Here is a 24,128-nt window from a genome sequence, read left to right on the forward strand (position 1 = left end):
CGGTAGCCCTGAGAGGTCCCTTGCCGGTGCTATCTTCTACTAATGTAGAGGCAACGCGATCGCTAACCGCGAGGCTATGACGTGCGGCTGTAGGTGGGCTGGTATGGTGAGGTAGTGTAGATCCACTTGTCGATGCCGCGGAGACTACCTGATTCAAGGTCCTAGGGTCATCGAGACAAAGGGTACGAGAAAGGGACGATGTGCGGGCGGGGATTAGATATCCATGAGGCTCTTCCCCAATGCTAGCCTGACAAGACGGGATCGCTTCCGAAGCCATGCTGATCTAAATAGGAGTGTGCATGTGTAGTACCACAGACTGAGTTGCTCAACGAGCGGCGGCAGGGATGCCTAGTCTGCCGTGATGGAGTCGAAACTAAGCAGAAGTCTGTCGCAGCCGGGCGTGGGACAAAGCAACTATTGTATGTCGACAAACCCTTGTCGCGCCCTCAGCTGTCGTGACGGCTGGGACGCGTCGCCGTCCGGCTCATGATGGCGTCTTTTGGTTGGCGAGGCTGCGTCTTGCGAGCCCGATTGAGCGTCTTGATGGGGCGATCTTGCCCAGATGGGGGATCGACCGCTCGTGGCTTGCGCGGGCTGCTTTCCTAGCGTCAGATATCTAGCTGTCAAGCATTTGTCTTTCGATCCAGATCATGTAGTCACTGCAGTCGTCGTGGTAAGTTGTGTTCGAGACCGACGAATTTGCATTCACCGCGCTCAGCCTCAGGATGCCAATGCACGGAGCTGAGACGTGTTCAGCCCAGATCTCACAAGCCTCAGTACAGTAGAGCATATGCGGGGAATTAGACGTTTCTGGGGATCTGAGAAGAGTTCTCGGATGGCACGGTGCCGGGCGGTACTGGGCAATTTGACGATCTCGCCAACTGAGGGGTGGCGTTCTTGTGGCATCGCAAGGAAACCTCACTTATCGCCGACTCCAGCGTCGGAGCGATCGGTCAACATGGATGCGTAATGTCGGACTTCGCGGGGATCAGATATCGCGTTCGACACGTACAGCAGAGTCGTTCATGCTATCATGCGAAGCGCGACGAATGACACGTCGCGTCGAGAGGTTGGGTGGGGAAGTCGTGGCGTACGCCATGATCGTCGCCCAAGGGTGCTCGGCTCTCCTCACTGCGCTTGCAGCTGGCATCCTTCGTCCACGCATCACAACTCAATTCGCTGCCATAGGCCTCCGATCGCACCAGCCGCCTGCCCATCGACGTCCCGCGTTATCTCTGTTGACATCGTCTTGAAGTTGCTAGAGTAGCTCGATGACGATGGCCGCTGGCCTGTCCCCGCTTAACCACATTTCTTTTTTGGTCACGGAAACTCTATCAAGTACAGCAAACACATGCTGAATTCACACCACAGGTTTTGTAATCATATCTCGTATGCTGCTGATCATGAAACACAGGATCTTGAGCACGGCATCAGCATCTGCGTTGGGGGCTTGCTCCTCTTGACCTACCACGCTGACGGTCGTGCCACCGCCATGTATGAGAATTTAGTCCTAAGGCTATGACCGCTGCAAGTACGCATTGCTTGACGCCTTCAAAACGTCCCGAGCGCACGGCATGCGGCAACAACACCCAGGCCACCCGAGACAGTCTTCCCGCCATGCAGTCTCGTCCAAGGCATACTACCACACGAATCTGCTCGGACATTTTCTCGAGGTCCACAAGTCTTGGGCCAGCAGATTACATTGTGCAGCATTGCTGTAGCTAGGGAAAATGTTTGCTTTGATACGCAGGACTCATGCATTACAAATAAGCACTTTGCATTGCATATGCTACCGCGGCCACCAGCTAATTCCCCGGCTCTAAGTTATGGGTGTACGACCAGACGATCGATGACCATGCGACCAGATGGAGTATGCAGGTGACCCTTGACTGCATATGTACAATCGCAACCGCGCGTCCTTTTCCCCCATCAGTGAGCATCCCGCTTCTGCGGACACGATGCAATCTTCATGAAGCACACCGCATTATGCATTACTGCTGCAGATGGAGCGCATCATATCTTTGAACGCTTTGTTGACAGGAATCCGGAGCTATCATCTTAATGTGAACAGTATTTGGTCGTTTGCTTCGTTAGACTGTTTCACTCATCTCTAGGCCTGGATGTTGTGGTAACAAGCAGCTTCTTCGACTTTCGCAGCACCATGGAGGTATCTGTGGTGCCTCACTTTGCAACGAGTAGGCTGCTCTGAGTCAGTAAAGCTTGTTATCCTCAACGTCTTGCCCAGTTGCTGTGTCAGGCGTCACACTCGGAGCTGCGGGCTCGCACTTCTCACTGCCAGCTTCCATCTCGACAGCCTCCTCTCTGAATTTTCTTCGATCACTTCGTTTAAGTGCAACGTCTTTCTTAGTATTTCCATTTCAACATTTTGTTTGCTCTTTACAATGGTTTCACCCTCACTCGTCCTTTCTAGGGCGGTTGCCTTGCGCTTTCCTCCATACAACTCAAACAGGAAACCACGCTAGTAAAGTGAGCGCGCTTGTCCAATCATCGCAGAGCGCAAATCACGCTCACGACTCTAATCTCCCCAAGCAGTCGACACATCACCTGTATCAATAAATCAGACTTTGACAATCACTATTCCACATCAGCCTCAGCTCGACTACTCTCGCGATTCTCTCCCAGTCGTTCGAACTATCACCAACATGAGTAGCACCGGCAGCATTAGCAGCGAGGCGAGCATAGCGCGGAGTGCCGACAAGGACGACACAAGCGACAGCTCGTTGCACCTTCCCGACACAGAACCGACAGATGACAAGGAGCAAGTGGAAGGCGATGAATCCATAGTCGACGGGGCTGGTCGCAAGGAGGATGCATCTGACAAGGAGCAAGAAACAAGCGCTACGATCGATGATGCGATCGCATCCCACAACGAGAGGATCGGCCTGGATGAGGTGAGCCTGGAGGGTTCTGCTTCGTCAGTTACAGTAACTATCCATTGTTCTGCATGCGTGGTATCTGACTAACCCTGTATTAGCCTCAGCAATTCTGTCTGGTTGCGGATAGCATCCTCGGCTCTATGAGTGGAGTGGAAACGGCCATGCTTCAGCTTCATGAATACGTCAAGACCGAGAACCAAGACCGCAAGCCGATCCACCAGTGGGCCAGATTCGAAGGCTATCGCAGCATTGATCGTGCGGTTGCCGATCTCGACGAAGCAGGCGCCAAGTTCGAGGATGTTCATCTTCCTGCTAGCTTCGTCAAGACTTATCTCAGTCGGGCTACCGAGATGTCACTTACCGTCAGTAAGGCCGCTGTATTCTGTATGGGCGCGATGAACGAACAATTCACCCGCTACATTGAGGAGACCAACGTATCGATTGACGCCGAGGCTAAGATTACGGAAGAGCTCAGGAAGCTTCTCAAGCATGGATCCAAGGCAACATATAGCGTGTATGCGGCTCTCGATCTACTCCGTAACAAGCTGCACATCGACGAGTCCAGTCATAGCCGCGATATTCCTATCATCGAAAAGCTGATTGCAGAGAGCGAGGCCCGCTTAAGCGCCTCACGCGAGAGCTCCTGGTGGACTGTTGCCAAAGTAGTGTTCGGAGCAGCCACAAGTGCCGTGGTTGCCCTCGCAGCCGCACACACGTACGGCACCAATGGCTTTAGTCTCGCACTCCCGGCCGACTTCAACGGCACGCACTATCAGGTCCTTTCACTCGTCCAGCGTGCGCAAGCTCTGACCAACCTCACCGGCGAGCTCTACTCCATCAAAATTGACGATCTAGCTCAGCATTACAAGGAGCTTGAACTCGCCTCTGAGTCTCACGGTCTCCGAATCGATAACGTGGTTGAAGCACTGGGCGTCCCCAACGAGGAGGGTACCTACTTTTCATCAACGCCGAAACCAGGAATGGGTTGCACGACAAGGAACGATCATTCCTGCGTTCCAGAGATCATGGCGGACGCTAACCGCCAGACCGAGAAACTGCGCAGCGAGCTGGAGCACATGCGCAAAAACATGCACCGTATGGACATTCGCCTCATGAAGCGCCTCGACAAGGTCGACAAGCGTGGTCTGTAGTAAGCATGAGCAATGCGAGCTCGAGCCACGGTAGTGGACCCTGGTGTTGCTACTGTAAGCCACGACTCCAAAGATAGTGCACAGGGGCACACCGTCTTTTTGCTTCTTTACATGCGCGCCAATACGGTACAGGGGTGGATCTGAGCGCTCGCATCCGTTGTCATTACATGGCACTCCTGCATATAGCTGGAACATGTACGGTGAAATGGGCTGTCTTGCGAACTTCGGTCTACTGTGTAGCAAATGAAACCCCCGTCAAACTCATTTACAGTCTTCACAAATAGTGCCATCTGGATTTCTCTTGACCTCTACACTCTCGCTCGTTTGACCCTGCTCTTGATTCACCTCTGTCTCTTGCTTCGTGTCTTCTGCCTTGTCTTCCTTCTTCTTTCCATGCTTGTCGGAATGTCCCAAGTCTCGTGATGGATCGATGTGATCTCGCACCAATTGCTTCAATACTTTCGTTTCTGCGACACGTCAGCCACTCTCTACCACTAACAAGCTTGCGCTGAGATCACGAACCGGGAAATCCCCCCTCAGTCTTCCTATCCCAAAGAAGCACTTTCTTGGCTTCAACATTCTGACCTTCTTCCGTTGGCGGCATATATGTCTTGGCAGGTCAGTGGTCATTACGACAGACCTCATTTCCTACATACCAACTCAACAGTAAACAGACCTCCCGTCGCAGGAATCAACGCGATCTCGCCGATCTGCAACCCAAATGTCGACAAAAGCTCTTGCCCAAACTGGTCGCGCATTAGCGAATGTTTCGCTAGCGGATATCACGGGAGAAGATACATAGGCAGCCCGCAACATCCACCGACATTGCGTGCAATAAGTAATCGCGACGCGCGGCAAAGCGACTGGGGCGGATTGTGTAGATGTCATAATAATTTTGAGTGTGTATGAGGGTTGGGTTGCTCTTGCCGTTTCTGGGGCGGAAGGAAGGAAGGGTGTCGCTTATCGATAATTTGGGTGTGGCGTCATCGCAGGGCGGGCATGCGAACGACTACAGGGCTGGAGACTGACAGGTTGCGCTAATGCTGTATGGAAAGTCTAAAATTTCGGTATATATAATGCGGGCATTTGGAGCATTATTCGTATTCAGTGGGTTGGGGAGGCATCGCATTGATGATAGATGTGGCGGGGACATTCAGCCGGGTAAGAGCAGAGCGAGCTGGAAATTTCATCTTGAGCGTCAGTATTGCCATCGAGGTCAATCGTCATACCTGAGTGGCGTGGAATCTTGGTATCACCAGGGTTATGCAACTTCCAAGGAGTGTGTGTATTCAGATGCATGTGGGCTCAGCGACCTCACGGAGGACAGAGAGGAATCTCGCCCACATCCAAGGTTGAAAAGCTACTGATGAGGGCAAAAGTTGATCAGAATACCCGCCCATCTTCGTCTGGTGCTGTACGATTCATATTTCAGGGTAGACTTATAGAATGTCTAGACTAGAATGTTTGTTGAGCAAGAATACCCTCTGCCACAAAGCCATTGTGTCTGCCGACCTGGATGTTTGTTCACTTGGCCATAGAGAAGGAGACCAGCTCGATGTGCAGCGCAACAAAAATGGAAAAAGAGCTGCAATGTTGACTAAATACCATCATCGACCCCACCAATCTCACCAATTCTACAGGGCTGTTCGACGCCGGAAATCCAGATGCATCGTTCGGTGTTTTCGGTGTTTCTCATCCCTGATCCGAGGGGAAGGTGCAGACAGCGGGTTGCTAAGGCCGTGCGCTACAGGGTCCAATTGTTGTAATTTGCGGAGACGCTCCCATACTTCACACATCGCGCGCCCAAAACACACTTCAACTCGCGGGTAAAGGTGTGATAATTTCTCCTTCTTGGATTCTTTCTCCTGTCGCCGAATTGGTCCACCTATTGCGACAACACAACACGTGTCGACCCATCCGCCTCTACCCCCCAATCCACGACTCCTTTCCTTCCGCCCATCATGCCGAGCCCTCTGAGCATGCTCTACTACGTCGTCCACCCCAATGAGCTACGGTCTATCATTCAATGGTAAGATACGACGCATCGCGGCTTCTCTGCTCGCCTCCGGAGATCTGCGCAAACCTGAGCATTACTAACAACTTTCTAGGAAGGTATGGCACAACGCAGTACACGAGCGCGACGAATCGAAAGAATGCGAATCCCTCAAACGATGCTTCCACTTCCTCAACAAGACAAGCCGAAGTTTTGCCGCCGTTATCCTCGAACTGCACCCCGACCTTCTGGTGCCCGTCGCGCTATTCTACCTGGTCCTGCGCGGTTTGGACACAATCGAGGATGACATGACAATCCCTCTGGAGAAGAAGGAGCCGATCCTCCGCAACTTCGACGAGATTCTGGAGAAGGATGGGTGGAACTACACAGAGAACGGCCCCAACGAGAAGGACAGGCAGCTTCTGGTTGAGTTCAACGTGGTGATTGAGGAGTTCAAGAAGATCAAGCCCGTCTACCAGGACATCATCAAGGACATTACCAAGAAAATGGGCAACGGCATGGCAGACTACGCGAACAACGCCGAGTTCAACGCCGGCGTCAACACCATCAAGGACTACGAACTGTACTGCCATTACGTCGCAGGTCTGGTTGGTGAGGGTTGCACGCGCCTCTTCGTTGAGGCTGGTCTCGCGAACGCTGCGCTGCTCAAGAGACCGGAACTGATGGAGTCCATGGGTCAATTCCTCCAGCAGGTCAACATCACTCGTGACATCAAGGAGGATCTGGACGACGGACGACGATTCTGGCCTAGGGAGATCTGGTCGAAACACGTGGATAAGTTTGAGGATCTCTTCAAGCCCGAGAACAAGCAACAGGCCCTGAACTGTAGCTCAGAGATGATCCTGACTGCACTCACTCGGGCAGACGACTGCTTGTACTACCTGGCAGGTCTCCGAGAGCAGAGTGTGTTCAACTTCTGCGCTATCCCACAGTCCATGGCCATCGCGACGCTCGAGACCTGCTTCCAGAACTATGCTCTTTTCCAGAAGAACGTCAAGATCACCAAGGGCGAGGCGTGTCAGTTGATGGTTGAGTCGACACAGAACCTGCAGCTTGTCTGCGAGGTCTTCAGGCGATATGCTCGCAAGATTGCGAGGAAGAACAACCCCCACGACCCCAACTTCCTCAAGATCAGCATCACCCTCGGAAGGGCAAGTCAAGACTGGTCCAGCTGAATGTACTCATACTAACAAATCCCAGATTGAGCAATTCATCGAGTCGATATTCCCGTCGCAACAGCCACCAGTGGACAAGAAGGCACCTGCCACCATCGAGGAGGCGGAGCGGAAACGGAAGGAGGACTCCGAGGCCAACTGGGACTTGGTCTACATTGTCGCCGCTGTCATTGGTACAGTTCTGGTCATCACATTTTTCATGGTACGTATCCCGACTATGCTGCTTTGACCTTGCTAACAGCTTTTAGCTCTTCGTCGCCTGGCTCTGTGGTGCTCGCTTTGATATCGCTTACGAACAATTCAAGATGGAGTTCGGCAAGCTGATGGGAGTCATGGGCCTCGACAAGACGCCTCAAGCGGTTACAGAAGTCCACGAGACGCTGAACAAGAGCGAACTATGAGCGTCTCCCACGATTCTATGTATCATACGGGCGACCAATATTGCCATTTAGGGAAACTGGGCATATATAACTTACTAATGTATACTTTTCGCGACATGTTTGAGCTCGACTGACGGTGAAGGTAATACCATAGCACGGATGTCAAATTCCAACCCTGCTCTTCCATAGCTGAGGTTGGGCCGTAGATGTGCTTATATTGAAACGCGTTTGCTCGGCGACGAGGCTGCTTGAGAGAAAGTTCATCGTGAACTTTGTTTCAAAGCAGTAACGTGGACATCGTATGAAAAAATCGAACACTTTTGGATGCTAGAAACCCTCAAGATCTCTTCTTGCAGATTGTTGTTTGCAGCCGAACAGTGAAAAAGAAATTCTTGGCAACTCTTATTTCGTCTCCCTCTCGTACAATGTGCATGACTGAAAAGGTCAGCTAGTTCACATGCGCTGAAGTTAGTTCTGCTATGACATCAACCTGTTGCTTCTTTATGCCTTCACTGTGTCATCTCTGAAACTGCCCCGGGAGTGTAGCGCGAGGTCCGTGCCAAGCAAGCCTAAAGGGTTCACACGAATTGCGACTGCACTGCATATTCTGCCCGACAGACACGCCCGCCACAAACAGCCACCGCACACTCGACCTTTCCCTCACCCGCCGCAAGACAGGCAGCAAAAGCCCGCGACACGTCCCGTATAATCGCCCGGTGCGATTGCGACAGCCCCACCTTCACCTCATCCCGCCCACCACCAATCGCCTTAAATTACCACACGACCCGCTGCCATCGTTTTTGGAGCCTCTTTACCGCCCCATTACCACATACTCTCCCTAAAATCCCCAAACACAATCTCCACAATGGCCGAAGTTGCATCAGCATCGCACGCCAACCAGCAGGTGCCGCTGGACACGATCCCCATCTCGCCTACTGAGAACTCGGGCGAGGGCCAGGAACAATCCTCCACCACCAACTCCGGCGGCGAGGGCGAGATCCGCACCGTCTTCCACGACCCCGAGAACTTCAACGTCAAGCACCCGCTTATGAACACATGGACGCTGTGGTTCACCAAGCCCCCGAGCGGCAAGGTACGACAATGTCTCGCCTCGCCTATGGCTAGTTTCATGCTAACAGGTGCAGGGCGACAACTGGGCCGAGCTGCTGAAGGAAGTCATCTCGTTTGATTCGGTCGAGGAGTTCTGGGGCATCTACGTAAGTTGCGCTGCAGAGCAAGCGCAACCCGCAAGACTAACACTGCGCAGAACAACATCACCCCCACATCCGACCTCGCGCTCAAGTCCGACTACCACCTCTTCAAGAAGGGCATCAAGCCCGAGTGGGAAGACCCGCAGAACAAGCACGGCGGCAAATGGGCCTTCCAGTTCAGGGAGAAGAAGTCGGTCAACATCGATGCGCTCTGGCTCCATGTCATGCTCGCTGCCATCGGCGAGAACCTCGAGGATGAGGATGACAACGAGGTCATGGGTGTCGTCGTCAACGTGAGGCGAGGCTTCTACCGTATCGGTCTGTGGACACGCACCGTCGGCCGCGCCATCCCCGGTGATGCCGGCAAGGCCAGGACTCAGGAGAAGGGTAAGGAGATTCTGCTGAAGATCGGAAAGCGGTTCAAGCAGGCCCTCCAGCTGAAGGAGAACGACGTTGTCGAGTTCTCTGGCCACACCGAGGCTGCCAACGCGGGCAGCACTCGTGCGAAGGCCAAGTTCAGCGTCTAAAAGGTTCCACCGCACATCCAAGTCTGCCACACGATACTTGCTACTGGCAACATCCTCCGACGTCCTCGGACACACGGCGCACTCCACCCCTGGGCTGCATTTTCTCGATTTATTCCCTGTTTGGTCTAAAAGTATCTCACTTAACGGTTCATGATACACGGACTGGATTTCTAGCATGGCGTCTGCATGGGCGGCGAAGGGTGACACTGGGTTCTCCACATGAATCATACGGCCATGGCGGGTCTGCCTCGAACGGGTGGGGTTTTGAGCTTGTATAGACTAGCTCTCTTATCTAGCATATCTACGAATGAGAGTGAACATATATTCGAAAAGCAATTATTTGCAGGCATAATCATGTCCCATCTACTACAGGACGAATGCAGAATCAATGCTCACGTACAAGTGACTGCCTGTCAAGGCGCTCGCATGGTCTTAGCGTGGTGACGTCGGCTGTGGCGGTGCAGCATTTTCACGGCGGGCAAGTGTAGCCCGCCGACGCGCGCCCAACCAACGCATATGCTCTTGATCTCTCCCACCACGCACCCAAGGTCACTCACATTCGTAACCCACATTCGTAACCATGGTCGTTGAGACTGCATACTACGACGCCTTAGGCGTGCCGCCCACCGCGACGGAACTAGAAATCAAGAAGGCGTACCGCAAGCTCGCTATTAAACTTCACCCCGGTACATTGCGCGACGACTTTCTTCAAGGGCTTGGGGACTGACGCTGGTGTAGACAAGAACCCCGGCGATGAGACAGCGCACGCAAAGTTCCAAGAAGTACGTTCACGACACGAGTAGGGTGTTTGGCGAGCCTACTCGTTGTTAAAAGAGGACTGCGGGGCTCACGGCGATACAGATTGGCGAGGCGTACCAAATACTCAGCGACGACCAGCTGCGCGCAGCATACGATAAATATGGCAAGGAGGGCGCGATGCCTAGTAGTGGATTCGGTACGGACAATACTTGGAGTAACGGTTGTAGGACACGCCGCTGACAACACAACAGAGGACCCTTCCGAGTTCTTCACCATGATCTTTGGTGGAGAGGCCTTCGTGGACTGGTAGGTCATACCTTGTGGCTCTCAGTAGCGATATCTACACTAGATCGAGAGAGCTGACACGCGCAGGATCGGGGAGATCTCGTTGATGAAGGACCTGACCAAGACCATGGAAATCTCTCAACGCGAGATGGAAGAAGAAGCAGCCGCCCAAGCAGAAGCTGAGAAGGTCGAAGCCGAGAAGAACCCAGCAGCTGCCGCAGCTGGTACTACCCCAGCCACTGGCACCACAGAGACCGCTGCCCCAAGTACTGCCGCTCAGGCCAAGGAAGCCGAAGCGGCGGCAGAGCGCGCAGCAGCACAGCCAGCAGATGCACCGCCCGTGTATGCCGAAGCACCTCCAGTATATGCTGAGAGCGCCGCCGAGTCCTCTACCGCGCCCAGAGCGGCATCGCCCCCATCCCGAACGAGCACGCCCAAAACACAAGGCATACCAATCCGCGCAGCTATCATGGACAAGTCGGAGGAAGACGCACGTATGGAGGCACAAGGTATGACCGATGCGGAGAAGGAGCTACGAGAGAAGCAGAAGAAGAAGGCTGGTCTCACCAAAGAGCAGCGGGAAGAGCTCGCGGCCTATGAGATGGAGCGTAAAAAGATTCGCGACGAACGTGTTTCGAACCTCGCCAAGAAGCTTGTCGACCGTATCTCCGTGTGGACTGAAACTGACAAGGCGACCGATGTCACCGCTGCCTTCAAGGAGAAGATTCACCTTGAGATCGAGAACCTCAAGATGGAGTCATTTGGTCTTGAAATCCTTCACGCCATTGGTGCCACATACATCATGAAGGCTTCCTCGTTCCTCAAGTCGCAAAAGTTCCTCGGGATTTCTGGCTTCTTCTCACGCATCAAGGACAAGGGAACACTCGTCAAGGACACCTGGTCCACTATGTCTGCTGCCATAGACGCACAGCTTACCATGGAGGAGATGGCTAAGCTAGAGGAGCAAGGTGGCGAGGCATGGACAGACGAGAAGAAGGCTGAATATGAGAAGAGAGTTACTGGCAAGATTCTCGCCGCAGCCTGGAGGGGAAGCAAGTTCGAGATTCAGAGCGTACTGCGAGACGTGTGCGATACCGTCCTTAATGATAAGAAGATTAAGCTGGAGAAGCGAGTGGAGCGAGCACACGCTCTGATGATCATCGGAGAGATGTTCCAGAAGGTATGTCCAACTCTTGTCACCTCAAACAAATGTGTGCTAACTAGATACAGGCTGAGCGCGACCCCGAAGAAGAAGGCGACTTCATGGCCTTTGAACAACTTATGGCCGAAGCCGCCGCTAAGAAGGACGCCAAAGCCGATAAGCACCACCACCATCACGACAAGAAAGAGAAGGAGAAGAAGAAGGAGAAGGCATGAGAGTAAAAAATCACCTCTGCATTTTTCCCGCAACTTTGCATACCCTCTCCTTCTTTTTCTTTCGGTGTTCGTGATATCCATAGATTCGTTTCTTTCTAGGGTGGAAATGGGGGGGATGGTAGAAGCGCGAATCGCGTGTCTACTGACATTCGCGATGGAGACTGCTTGGGATGACATGTGTAGCATGTTTGGCGATGGTTAGCGTGCGCGTGGATGGGTGGATGAATGGAGATAAGAGTAGGGTTGGCTTGAGTGGGCAGCAAGCTTAGGTCGGGTTTTGAACGTATACGATGCTGTTCTGTCCACGTATTGGTGTGTTACTCATTTGAAATGCGATCAACAGCTATGCTCCCTGTCTTGCATCCGCTCACAACTACATTCACGTCCCTGTGGAGGTAGACCCCATACACTAGAAATGTTTGCACTGCCTCTATAGCATCTTTCTAGTGCGACTTCCCGTGCACATGCGCCTGCTGCCCAGGTGCGTAGCCTTTGCGCTGGAATAGGTTTGTCTGGAACGATGACGTAGCGACACGATCCGCTCTCTCCACCCATCTCGTCCCACTTGGTCACATCAGAAGTCCACCACAGCACTCGAGTTGATCATCATCTGGGTCCCATCAATGCGATAGGCGTTATCGCACATTCAATTAATGCTACTTTGGGGGGACCCTGCCAAGTCCCCTACAAGATACATGCAGTAATAGTGCACCAAAAATTTTCGGTCCCAGGTCTCGACCACGCAAACTAGCATGACCCCACGAAACAACTATTTTTAGGCTTCGGCTTTAGACAGAAGCCCAGATCGTATTGCACGCTCGCACGATGATGCCAGCACGCCTCAAAGCTTCTGACGCGGACTGTTTCTTTGACGGCCACAGACAGTGTTTGAGGCCCACAAGTTAGCGGCGGGAATGACGTCGTTTCGGCGGCGGCGAGCGGAAGAAAGAGTGTTCTAGCACCCTGATGCGCCTTCCCAACAAAGAGCATCTGGGGGATCGTTACGCGTCCGGAGTTTATTGGGAGGGTCTGGTCCTTGCTGCGTGGATCTAATTAGGCTTTCTCATGTGAACATTATTCCCTGGGTGACTTTTCTTTTCTCTTGTCCAACCACACCACGACCTTTTTTCTCATTCGCTGCATTTTCGAGTTCTTGGGACCGAACATTACAGCGACTTCCACTGAGTACATTCGTTTGAGGAGGAGGGAAGTTCCAGTATGGGTGTCTGGAGGCGACAGAATGGCGAGAGTGGGACTGATAAGTTTCTCGACTTGATTGCGGATCCGTTCCAAGGTGAAGTAAGTACAGATCGACGACATACCGTATGTTTACCGTCGCGCATACGCATACTGACTATTGCGTAGATCCAAGAGAACTCGATTTACGCCGCTATTGTCTATTCCTTCGTTATTTCCGGTCTGCTGGTCGTGGTGTTCTGCTTCCTTCGACCCCGCAACTCGCGAGTCTACGCGCCACGAGCGAAACATGCCGATGAGAAACACCGACCGAAGCCTTTGGATAAGAAGCCATTAAGTTGGTTGTCTGCGGTTAGGGATGTGAAAGAGCAGGAGTTGGTGGACACTATTGGCCTGGATGCGGTTGTCTTTCTACGGTTCCTTCGAATGCTCCGGAACATCTTCATCGTGTTGACGGCTGTTGGTTGTGGCATTCTGATACCGGTCAATGTTGTGGGGGGTTCGCCGCTGTACAAGCAGTGGAAAGAGATACCGACGCTGATGAAGTTCACTCCGCAGTATATCTTTGGAAGGAAGTTTTGGGCGTACGTTGTGGTGGCGTATATCATCCAGGGGACTGTTTGCTTCTTCCTTTGGTGGAACTACAGGGCCATTCTGAAGCTTAGGCGCGCGTATTTCAATACCCAGGAATACAAGTCCAGTTTGCATTCGCGAACGCTACTGGTAAGTATCACTAATACCTTCCAGGGATCAAGCTGACATCAGACAGCTAACACACATTCCCGAATCATCGCGGACCGACGCTGGGCTTGTCGAGCTTGTCGAGCAGGCGAAGCCTATCGATAGTATACCCCGGACAGTAATTGGACGCAATGTCAAGGATTTGCCCAAGCTAATTGAGGCGCATGATGATGCTGTCCGCCTACTCGAGAAGCATTTGGCTGAGTACCTGAGTAACCCGAATAAGCTACCCGCCAAGCGCCCGACGTGCAAGGCTATGAAAGACGATCAGGCAGTCCATGGCAAAGGAAAACTAGATGCGATCGATTACCTCACGGACCGAATTTCTAGGCTGGAGACAACGATCAAGGAAGTGCGGGAGGGTGTCGATATGCGAAACCCGATGCCATATGGATTCGCATCCTACGCACATATCGAGGATGCGCATGCAGTTGCGTACGCGACGAAGAAGAAGGGCCCCGCTGGCTGCGATGTTTACCTTGCGCCCAAACCACACGACCTGCTCTGGCAGAATCTTCCGATGACACGGAGAACTCGCAGGATACGCGCCTTCTGGGACGGTCTTTGGGTCGTCTTGTTCACCATCGCCTTCGTCGTGCCCAACATCTTGACTTCAGTTTTCCTGTCAGACTTCTCCCACTTGGGACTCGTTTGGCCAGCGTTCATGACGAATCTCCAAGCTCATCCCACTGGCTGGGCGATTGCGCAGGGTATCTTGGCTCCTTTGGTACAAACTCTAATGTATATGGGAGTACCCGTGGTGGTTAGTATACCCGCGAACCTTACTTGACCTGTCAGCTGACATGATATCCCCAATTCTAGTTTCGACGACTGTTCACGCACTCTGGAGATGTATCGAGGACATCCAGAGAACGCCATGTCACTGCTCGCCTTTACTCCTTCTTTGTGTTCAACAACCTCCTTGTCTTTTCCGTATTCGGTTCGGCCTGGCGGTTCGTGGCTGCGGTCATTGCTGCCCAGGATCAAGGCGTGTGGGAGGCCATCCAGGACGGTCATCTGTTCACCAAGGTTATGACTGGCTTGTGTAATGTGTCTACATTCTGGCTTACCTGGCAAATGCAACGCAACCTTGGTGCTGCTATCGATCTCTCGCAAGCTTGGATATTCGCTTGGTCCTGGATTCAGCGTACCTTCTTCTCGCCAACTCCGCGGGAGCTCATCGAACTCAGTGCACCGCAACCATTCCCGTATGCCGACTACTACAACAACTACCTCTTCGTATCGACGGTTGGTCTCTGCATGGGCACACTACAGCCTATCATCTTCCCGGTGACAGCCTTTTATATCGCCATGGATTCCGTCTTCAAGAAGTATCTGCTTCAGTACGTTTTCATCACCAAGACCGAATCGGGCGGTAGATTCTGGAAGCTCTTGGTCAATCGCATGCTTTTCGCAGTTTGTTTCGCAAACGCGGTCATCGCGTTGGTTGTCGGAGCAAACGGTGTTGGGTCGATCGATTTCGACAATGTTCAAGTGAGGACTGGTAACATGCTCTACGCAATGATCCCATTGCCGTTCTTACTATTCGGCTTCAAGTGGTACTGCAGGCGAGCTTTCGACGACAAGCTGCTGTATTACTCAACGGTCCCCTATTCCGATGTCGAAGGCTCTCATTCCGTGGATCACCCGAAATCGAAGAAGAGCACCAAGGTCTCGTCCCGCTATGGTCATCCTGCGCTCTACAAGAAGCTGCTTACGCCAATGGTCCACGCAAAGTCTCAGCACCTCCTGAAAGAGGTATACGGGCACCGTTCAAATGCTGATCGTGACATCTTCGATGCACCTCACCGCCGTTCGACCGACCGTGCCATGCCATCCACACCAGGCTACGATCGATTCGGCGACTACTTCATGACCGAAATGGACACTCACCAGCCAGGCAAGCATGCGACTGGTGGAACGGAGATGCCGCACATGGAAGTGGTCACCGAGTCAGAGCTCGACTTTGAGAACTTCAAGAAGCGTGCGGAGTTCCGTGAGCAATTTGGAGGTGACGGGGAGCTATACGGCCGACCCGAGGACATGTCAAGGCCTGGCACTCCATCTACGTTCACAACGCTCACCGAAATGGGTCCGTATGGACGCCGGGACTCACCGTCAGGGTCGAGGGCGTCAAGTCGAACAAGACTAGGAGATAAGGAGGAGCTAGAACAGGGGACAACATACGCTAAGGGATACCAGAAGACGCCACGACCTGAGGAAGGCTTCGAAGAAGTTGGCATCGATGTCGACATTCCGGCGACGCCGTTTGATGCTGACGCCGTACTGCACGGTACGACTAGCCGCCAGCCGCTTGTCAGTGCGGACGAAAGGGACGGTGGCGTGGAATATTTCAATCGTGGACCTCAAGAAGAGGATACGAGTTATGAGCGCTTTAGACATGTTGGATGATATTCGGTAGGATAGACAAAACACTAGATCTAATCATAATGTTTGTGTAACTATATGAATGGCTGCAAGATATAATGCAGTGTGATGTCAGTCTATTCTTCCGAGAAACATGCAGAGATTGGCTTCCATGATGCTTCCAATTGCGTCCTATCCCGATCCACTCACCCTGTGGTGGGTAAGCACTGAATCTGGATCCGATGGTATGTCACCGGTCACTTCGTCACCATCGCTCCCACGTGGACAACAAGACCGATGTGAGACCTAGTGAGTTTACCTCTCCGAGAAATCGAGAAACGAGAAAGCCACCGGTTACAGTAATGCTGAGTATGTGATTGGTACACGTGAGAAGCAATAACTATCCAAACAAAGAGCTTCGTCAGCACAAGATCCAGACAAAGAGCGTCTAAGCCCACGCCGTGGAACACAACACGACAGTAGTAAGGCCGACACGCCAAGAGCGGGAAGGCAGCCCGAGGGGGACACGGGATGAGCAGGAACATTGGCGAGTGTACGACATAATACTCCGCCTCCGCCCACCCAAAGCTGGGCACACAAGTATACAAGACACCACGACGCTGCCTATGCGACAACAAGACCGACCAAGACCGTCGCATGAGAGGAGAAGGCGCCTCGCAAGCATAAGCCCGAATGCGACGGACCACGTGGAATCACTTGGCAGGGTTCTTGTGAGAAAGAAGTCGACAAAGCGCGACGTTCCGACGATAAGACCGATAGTCAGGTCATTTTGTACAGTACCTCGTCGACGAGACTCAATATAGTGCCAAGATCGGCATGGTGATGCTGGGCGTGGTGTTGCAAGCAGCAGCGCTATAGGGTTGGCTGGTCACTGGGTTTCCGCGCGGCTCGCCGTTACAGCTAAGGACAGGGAAGGGGGAGGCTTGCGTGCTTGGAATGCGGAGATTTCAAGGTTGCGAGTCGGACCGCGTCGTTTGGGTCAACGGCCGATTGTCGAGTGGGGTGAACGGCGGCGATCTTTGCTCCTTGCACGTGTACATGGTGGTGATCTTGGTAGTCGGGAAAGTAAGACGGTTAGTTGGGGTGTGTGGGAAGTGGGAAGTGGTATGACTGTGATGGAGTGATGATGGTGGTTGTGGCTACTGCTCAGGCTCACGTGGCGCGCAGGCTTACCGCGGCCGGCTACCTGCCGTATCCGTATCCGGTGCCATGGGCGAGCAATTCTGTTCACCATCATCACGGCTTGGCGTCCGCGTACGCCGTGTACTATGTATCTTTGCCTGCCAAGCCCCTCAAGATATGCCTCACGACAGCTTCTAGATGTTGGTTTTCGGCCTGGAGGCGCAACGAGAAACGCATTGGAGACTCGCCTCCCTTTCTTCATTGCCTCATTTCGAGTTAGCCACGCACTCACGATGACCCCACAGTTTCACAAGTGGACTGATCTCGCGAGTGCAAAGGAGCATGTGGGCGAACGCTTGATCGGTTTGATCACAACCTGATACAGTAGCAGCGGTGTGCGACCTATCGCATCGACGACGACTTTCGCTCTTGGTTCGGCCACTTGGAAACCATGGATAAAATACATCAGGCTGCGCATCCCTGTCGCACGTCGTAAAGCAGAGCCTCGAATATGCCTGGAGGGCTTCGCCAAGCGACGTGTCCAGAAAGCGCGCTTTCTGCAAGCGTTTCAGCTCCTTCGGGGTAATTTCTACTCAGTACCATCATGTGGCGAAGCCAGCTCGACGGCTTTTCGGCTGCCTTGCTTTGCAGTGCTTGGGGTTATTTTGGAGAAATCACACGATTCTTGGACTTGGCGCGCGAGAATGTGGAGAAAGTTCTTGGACGAAGGATTGGAGTAGGTGGTTATGTCGACTAATTATTTCAGGGTTTCTTGCGCAATTAGGACAACGGTGCATCAGCATCATTCGGCACTGTACCGATGAACCTTCTTTTTGGCACAGATCTCGTGGCTTTGCTATCTGTCATCTCAGAGCATGTCCAACTTACCCGTCAGCATAGGGTCCAACATGGACCTTGCTCGCTTCCGACAGGCAGGACGGCTGTCAACGTCTCAGCATACCAAGCAAATGTCACAAGTCTTGACCCCTGTTTAGCCCCTCAATATCGTTCTGGGCGACTCCTTAACCACATACTCGACTTGGCACCTACCTGTAATGGAAATTTCCCGCTCCTTCCTCGCATGTCTTGTATACACTGGCCAAGAAACGGCGTTCTGGAGGTCTCTTGACGTATGACTTGGTCTTCTTGGCCTGCGCGTCTAGTTTGCGGAGGATTTTCGTTGCAAGGTAGAGACATGCGACCGGCCGGAACGAGTTTGAGCGAGGAGCGTTTTTGTACAGCATTGCTCATGGATTGTAGGTATATCTTGTGCTTAGCTCCGCATCTCAAGCCTTCTAGTTGACATTCTAGCCGCCTTTTCCGTTCTTCCATCTTGTTCGTTCTAATACGGTCCGTTTGTCCCGGCCGAACTCCTCCTTGTACCTACTTTCTCTTTGGCTCAGCCTCCAGGTGTTCGGGCTTATTCGGGTCTTGTCCTTCTCTTGCCTTTCTTGCAATACGACTAGGTTGATCCTGTCTTGCTCTTATACTCCACATTCGTTCGTGTTGCACGGTCGACATCAGCATCCGATACCAAGGCATCTTGCGCGTACTCTTGTCTAAGCTCTAATACTGAGGCACACACTATCTTGTCTTTTTGCTTAAGAACGACCCGTCCCGCAGTGTGTTTTGGAAACATCAGCAGCAGCCTTCCACATTCCTTCAGTGTTCCTTTTACAGCACCCTCCACTCTTTACAGTCCAGTCCAGTACATCGCTCATCATGCTTTTCTCCGCACTCCTCCTTGCGTCGACCGCATCCGCGACCTGCCTTCACGGCCTCTCCAAGTTCAAGCGCGCAGACACTGTTGAGGTCAACACCTTTGGTTATGGACCCATGAACGGACCCTTCAACTGGGCTTCGCTTGCTCCTGAGAACGAAGCATGCAAGTCTGGCACGAACCAGTCTCCCATCAACATTGGTATGTCTCTAGCCCTCAATTGCCCAAAGATCTTCTACTAATACCCTCACCAGATGCTACCATCACCGCCGCCTCAGGCCGCCCCGTCCTCGACATCCCCGACGCGGAAGTAATCTTCGAGAACCTCGGAACGACCATCGAAGTCGTCGTCAACGGCACAACCAGCTACGCAGGCACCAACTTCCGCCTCGTCCAATTCCACATGCACACCCCCTCGGAGCACCACATCAACGACGAATACTTCCCCTTGGAGATCCACATGGTGCACCAAGGCGTCGACGACGAAAGCCAACTCGCCGTCATCGCGCTCATGTTCGAGATCTCCTCGGGCGACTCCGCATCCATGATCCAATCGCTGTCCTCCTCGCTCGCCGACATCGCCACACCGGGCACCAAGACCACCATCTCTTCCGGCATCGACTTCACCGACGTTGTTGAGACGCTCAAGACCTCTGATATCCAGACGTACAGCGGTTCGCTTACCACCCCTCCTTGCGCCGAGGGCGTCACTTTCCTCATTGTCAAGGACCCTCTTCCCGTCTCTGTTGAGGACTTCAACGCTATCAAGAAGATTGTCAAGTTCAACTCCCGTTTCATTCAGAACACCCTTGGTGGTCAGAACATTTTGGAGATTGGTGCTGCTGCTGGTAACACTTCGATCCCTCCTGCTCAGAACGCTACGCCTCGTGCCACCAACGTTGAGATCAATGCTGATCTGGGCCTTCTTGATGCTAAGGTATGCTCTTCCCTCCCTGCCATGCTTTTGTCAGATCACATGTACTAATTCGTTGCCCAGGTTACTGTCGGTACTCCTATTCAAAGGCGTGTACGCAAGTACTAAATGTAATTTCCTTTCTCATTAGAAGATCGTGTTGCATGGTTGCGGAGTGAGTGGTGTTGTAGTGAGTTGTGGACAACTCAGATTTTCATTTCTTCTTTGATTATTTCGCATTTACACAGAGAGTGGTGGAGTGATACCAGCTTTCCTTTTCCTTTAGTCTACTAGATCATGATTTAGATAAGACTTATTACAGCAATGTAACAATCTCTGCTGCCAACTCTTCCCTCTTCGCGATTCCTGCGCATTTGCTAAGCTACTTTCTTTGATCGATCGAACGATATCCGTATAAACAGTATCAGAGATGTCATTGATGTTGCTTTGTTGAATGTAGCTTGTAGTGACTGAATGACGGACGGCCGCGATGAACCCTGCAGCAAAAGTGAAACAGAGTCTACCCCGGGGGGAAATGAACACCTACCTAAACTTGACAATTTAGAAGGTCGTGTTGCGTCATGATCTTGTTAACTTTCATTTCAATGCTGATCTAGACTGTAATGCACTTGTTCCGTCTCTTCCTTGGTTAAGATGTAAACATTCTAGTCTAGATTATTGGACGCGCGTTTCATTGCACGAGAAATCAAAAAGACGGTATCGACGCATGCAAGGAAGAAGATGTTAAAATTGTAATCTGACTTTAAGCTATCCTGTTTTGCCAACTCCAGCAATGCAATGAATAAATCCAAAAGATCCCACTGTGCTCTGCCATGCGCAGATCCCACTCGCTGGGCAGTCTCGCGCAAACCCATACTACAGCTGCCTATCTTACACTGCAGACTACCGTCTACGTTCCTAATCGTAGCCAGGATCGCCGCTAGGTGCCGGCGTCGCAGCATCCCAACCGCCAGGTGTGGGCGCCGCAATACCATATCCGCCACGCGACGTGTCACCAGGTGTAGGCGCAGCGTAGTTGCCTGGAGTAGGAGCATCCATGGGTGGGCCACCAGGCGTAGGCGCAGAGTAAGCACCGTAGCCACCTGGAGTAGGAGCAGCGTAAGCGCCAGGTGTTGGGGCGTTGTAAGCACCAGGCGTAGGAGCAGAGAGACCACCAGACTTTGAAGCGGTGTTTCCGGATGATCCACCCCAACCAGGTGTGCGGCCGCCAGAGTTGAAGCCACCGTACTGGGTACGGTTTCCATCATTGCCGCCGTAGGCTGTCGCTCCGCCATATGATGTGGCGCCTCCGTATGCAGTTGCGCCGCCATATGCAGTTCGGGAGCCATCGCCGCCTCCATAAGCAGTCCGTGATCCGTCTCCTCCGCCATACGCAGTGCGTCCGCCATCTCCACCCCAACCAGGCGTTCGACCTCCAGCAGCGGCACCACCTCCCCAACCGGGTGTGCGACCACCACCGCCGCCTCCCCAGCCAGGCGTACGGCCACCACCACCAGAGTTGCCCCAGCCGGGTGTACGTCCGCCAGCTGCACCGCCGTAGCTTGTCTGACCACCAGAGAAGCCTCCACGTGAGCGGTTAGGGAACTTGCCTCCCATTTCGACACTGGCGCCAGTGATGGGATCTTTGATAGTCAGGAGCTCCTTCTTCACCGAGACTTGCTTGTTCTTTGTGTGCAACTCGATACGGGCTTCGTCGTTCATGGTATCTTTGACAATACCCAACAGGCCCTTGTAGGCACCTTTTCGGATGACAACCGTTTTGCCAATGAGCTTGTCACGGCCAAAAGTGGCACGGGGTGGAGGCATAGCAGTCGCGTTGCCGTTCGGGCCTGCATTCAGGGCAGGGTTGATGCCACTAAGATCTGGGCCCTGTGCTTGAGCGCGACCACTCTTTGCTGCCATGGTAACAACGTTGTTGCTTCGAACCACGAAAATGCCCTGGTTCTCGACGAGCTCGCGGTTCCGTACGAAAAGTGTGCCTCTGTGGATGTATAGAACCTTGCCTTGACGGCCTTCGCCTCCATACTCCTTGACGTCGTCCTCGTGTCGGATTTCGGATCCGTCGCGGTCGGTTGCTACAGCATGTTTGTTCCTCCCCACGATTTGCGAGACCTGTGTATGGAGGAGTGTGCGGACATCGCCTTGTTGATCGACAATTCGTAGGACTTCGCGATCGACACGAACGACGCAACCGATAGTTGAGGCACTGTAGAATGTTAGTTCGTTGTCAAGTCAACGGGAGGAGATAACTTACTCAATCTGTACAAAGTCGTATAGGTCAAAGTTGGAGTCAGCACCGACGTTTGCCGAATCAGCAGCGCGCTTCAGGTCTTTACTAAAGACTGTGATTTCCTGCTGAGTGGAATCGCAAAGCAAGGTGATCTTATCATCCTTGATTCTAGTGACTAGACCAACTTCGTCGACATACTTGCTGCCACCGATGACCTTGACGTGATCACCGTCGCGGAACAATTTCCGTAGCGTCTTGACGGGTGCGTCGATTCTTCTGCCGCGAAGATCACCTTCGCTGACACGGAGCGTCAGGATGTCGCCTATGACAGTGACAGTTGTACCGCGGATACCCTTCTGTTCACCGGTGTAGATCTCGACGTTGTCTCCTGCAGCGAAGGCGGAGCCAGAGTCTGCGGCCTTCTGCGCGGCCTGGACAGCCAAAAGATCCATGGTCTCGGTACCATCCGCATTTTGGATTGCGAAGAACTGCAATTCCTCCATCTTGGGGTTGACCTTTTCAGTGCTGACCCAGTTGACCTTGACTTCCTTGATCAGGAAGCCGTTCTGGTAATCCTCGCCCTTGTATGTGTATGCCCTTTGGTTGCCAGATCCTGTCATGCTGAGATGCTTCATGTGTCGCTTCTTCGCTTCGGCTTCGTTGAAAAGCTTCGCAGGTGGACGCTCGACCTGTCGACCGAAGAAGCCGCGCTTGCGCTTGTTGTCGGCGGCGGAGTTGATGTCCTCGTTCAGACCGTAGTCTAGACGTGGCACAAGTTGTACAACACAGTCAAGACCGTTAGTCGAGACCTCAACGACCTTTGCGAGATCGCCCTTGTATGTGGGGGGACGCAGCATGCGCACGAATTTGCCAACCTCCAACGGCGCACGCTTCTTCTTACGGAGCAGATCTGGACGCTCTTTTGGAGGAATCGAGAACTGACCAGAGCCCATGAAGACGTTCTGTATGCCCTCGATCAACTCCACCACAGCCTGCTTCGAGTCGGCCTCAACGTAGAGGAAACCAGACTGGGGTCCAGTAGGGCCTCGCTCAAAGGCCGAGTAGACCTGGACTGGCTGACCTGTGCGCATCTTCTCGTCGATACGCTTCTGAATAGACATTATGATCTCGCGCTCTTTTCCAGGACGGCACTTGCAACCCCAGATGGACGGATCGTCCACTGTGGGCAGGGCCAGGGGAACGGCACCGGCTCCACCACGGCGAGTGCTCTGCATCTCACGCCGCCTGTACTTCTCGTCGAACTCCTTGGCGAGCTCCTCAACGTCCTTTTGTGCATTGACTTCGCGGCGCATGTCAAGTTCGCGGTGGTGGCGGTCGTCGAGATCGGCGCCCGTGGGCTCAAGGAGATCATCGGGGTGGACTTCATCAACACCCTCGTCGTCGCCCTCCTCCTCCTCTTCCTCATCCTCGTCGACTTCGGCTTCAACATCAATGAACATGTTGCGCTTGGCCTTCTTTCTTCGTTTGGCAGGTCGGGCCTAGGATAGTCAGTAATCAGACAGCGCGAATGAATGATGGGACCCACGACAACATCCTCGTCGTCCTCATCTTCTTCGTCATCTTCCTCGTCATCGTCATCGTCGAGATCTATGCCGCCGCCCTCTTCATCTTCGTCGTCATTGCCTGTCCTGTTTGGCGCATCGACTTCGTCCTCTTCGTCCTCGTCTACGGGCCTGCGCGAGGCCTTGGTCGTTGGCGCGACGTCATCCTCGTCGATTTCAGGCGCGGGGTTGAAGTCTTCTTCTTCCTCTTCGGGGTCGCTGCCGTAGGACGCCATGATTATCGATGCGTGTGGTGATAGAGGAGCGTGTCCTTGTTAAGAGCTGTCGCGAAGCTCGGGGGTGTGACCGCGGCAATCAAGCGGACGTGAGGGTGATGCTATCCGCTGATTAGTTTTGGACGGGCGGCGCGCAGTCGGAGAGGGAAAAGGAGGAAACTAAGAGCAGACGGCGAGCGTCGAAGTTGACGGGTCATGTTTTAAACATGGGAACGTCGAACG

The 24,128-nt window shown here is 53.1% G+C and overlaps 7 protein-coding genes across 7 annotated transcripts; 6 read left to right on the top strand and 1 right to left on the bottom strand.

Annotated features, from left to right (window-relative positions):
• Window positions 1-2,663: 2,663 nt before the first annotated feature.
• J4E85_001723 (uncharacterized protein) lies at window positions 2,664-4,048 on the top strand (the record flags this gene model as incomplete). Its single annotated transcript, XM_051466007.1, has 2 exons — window positions 2,664-2,912; window positions 2,996-4,048. The coding sequence occupies 2 exons, from the start codon at window positions 2,664-2,666 to the stop codon at window positions 4,046-4,048; spliced, it is 1,302 nt and encodes a 433-aa protein (XP_051330564.1).
• Window positions 4,049-6,009: 1,961 nt separating this feature from the next.
• ERG6_1 (Delta(24)-sterol C-methyltransferase) lies at window positions 6,010-7,638 on the top strand (the record flags this gene model as incomplete). Its single annotated transcript, XM_051466008.1, has 4 exons — window positions 6,010-6,077; window positions 6,157-7,213; window positions 7,263-7,439; window positions 7,486-7,638. The coding sequence occupies 4 exons, from the start codon at window positions 6,010-6,012 to the stop codon at window positions 7,636-7,638; spliced, it is 1,455 nt and encodes a 484-aa protein (XP_051330565.1).
• An 844-nt stretch (window positions 7,639-8,482) lies between these two features.
• J4E85_001725 (uncharacterized protein) lies at window positions 8,483-9,355 on the top strand (the record flags this gene model as incomplete). Its single annotated transcript, XM_051466009.1, has 3 exons — window positions 8,483-8,710; window positions 8,763-8,834; window positions 8,885-9,355. 3 exons carry the CDS (start codon window positions 8,483-8,485, stop codon window positions 9,353-9,355), a joined length of 771 nt encoding a protein of 256 aa, XP_051330566.1.
• Window positions 9,356-9,935: 580 nt separating this feature from the next.
• On the top strand, window positions 9,936-11,776 carry J4E85_001726 (uncharacterized protein; the record flags this gene model as incomplete). Its single annotated transcript, XM_051466010.1, has 6 exons — window positions 9,936-10,041; window positions 10,094-10,137; window positions 10,217-10,310; window positions 10,366-10,420; window positions 10,487-11,579; window positions 11,630-11,776. 6 exons carry the CDS (start codon window positions 9,936-9,938, stop codon window positions 11,774-11,776), a joined length of 1,539 nt encoding a protein of 512 aa, XP_051330567.1.
• A 1,218-nt stretch (window positions 11,777-12,994) lies between these two features.
• J4E85_001727 (uncharacterized protein) lies at window positions 12,995-16,126 on the top strand (the record flags this gene model as incomplete). Its single annotated transcript, XM_051466011.1, has 4 exons — window positions 12,995-13,075; window positions 13,142-13,696; window positions 13,743-14,477; window positions 14,537-16,126. The coding sequence occupies 4 exons, from the start codon at window positions 12,995-12,997 to the stop codon at window positions 16,124-16,126; spliced, it is 2,961 nt and encodes a 986-aa protein (XP_051330568.1).
• Window positions 16,127-18,946: 2,820 nt separating this feature from the next.
• On the top strand, window positions 18,947-19,986 carry J4E85_001728 (uncharacterized protein; the record flags this gene model as incomplete). Its single annotated transcript, XM_051466012.1, has 3 exons — window positions 18,947-19,145; window positions 19,199-19,881; window positions 19,942-19,986. The coding sequence occupies 3 exons, from the start codon at window positions 18,947-18,949 to the stop codon at window positions 19,984-19,986; spliced, it is 927 nt and encodes a 308-aa protein (XP_051330569.1).
• A 789-nt stretch (window positions 19,987-20,775) lies between these two features.
• On the bottom strand, window positions 20,776-23,906 carry J4E85_001729 (uncharacterized protein; the record flags this gene model as incomplete). The annotated part of the gene is made up of 3 exons (XM_051466013.1): window positions 20,776-22,084; window positions 22,133-23,607; window positions 23,655-23,906. 3 exons carry the CDS (start codon window positions 23,904-23,906, stop codon window positions 20,776-20,778), a joined length of 3,036 nt encoding a protein of 1,011 aa, XP_051330570.1.
• Between the last annotated feature and the right edge of the window lie 222 nt (window positions 23,907-24,128).

Source organism: Alternaria conjuncta (genome assembly GCF_024043145.1).
Source record: "Alternaria conjuncta strain BMP 0040 chromosome Unknown scaffold_2, whole genome shotgun sequence".
NCBI lineage: Eukaryota > Fungi > Ascomycota > Dothideomycetes > Pleosporales > Pleosporaceae > Alternaria > Alternaria conjuncta.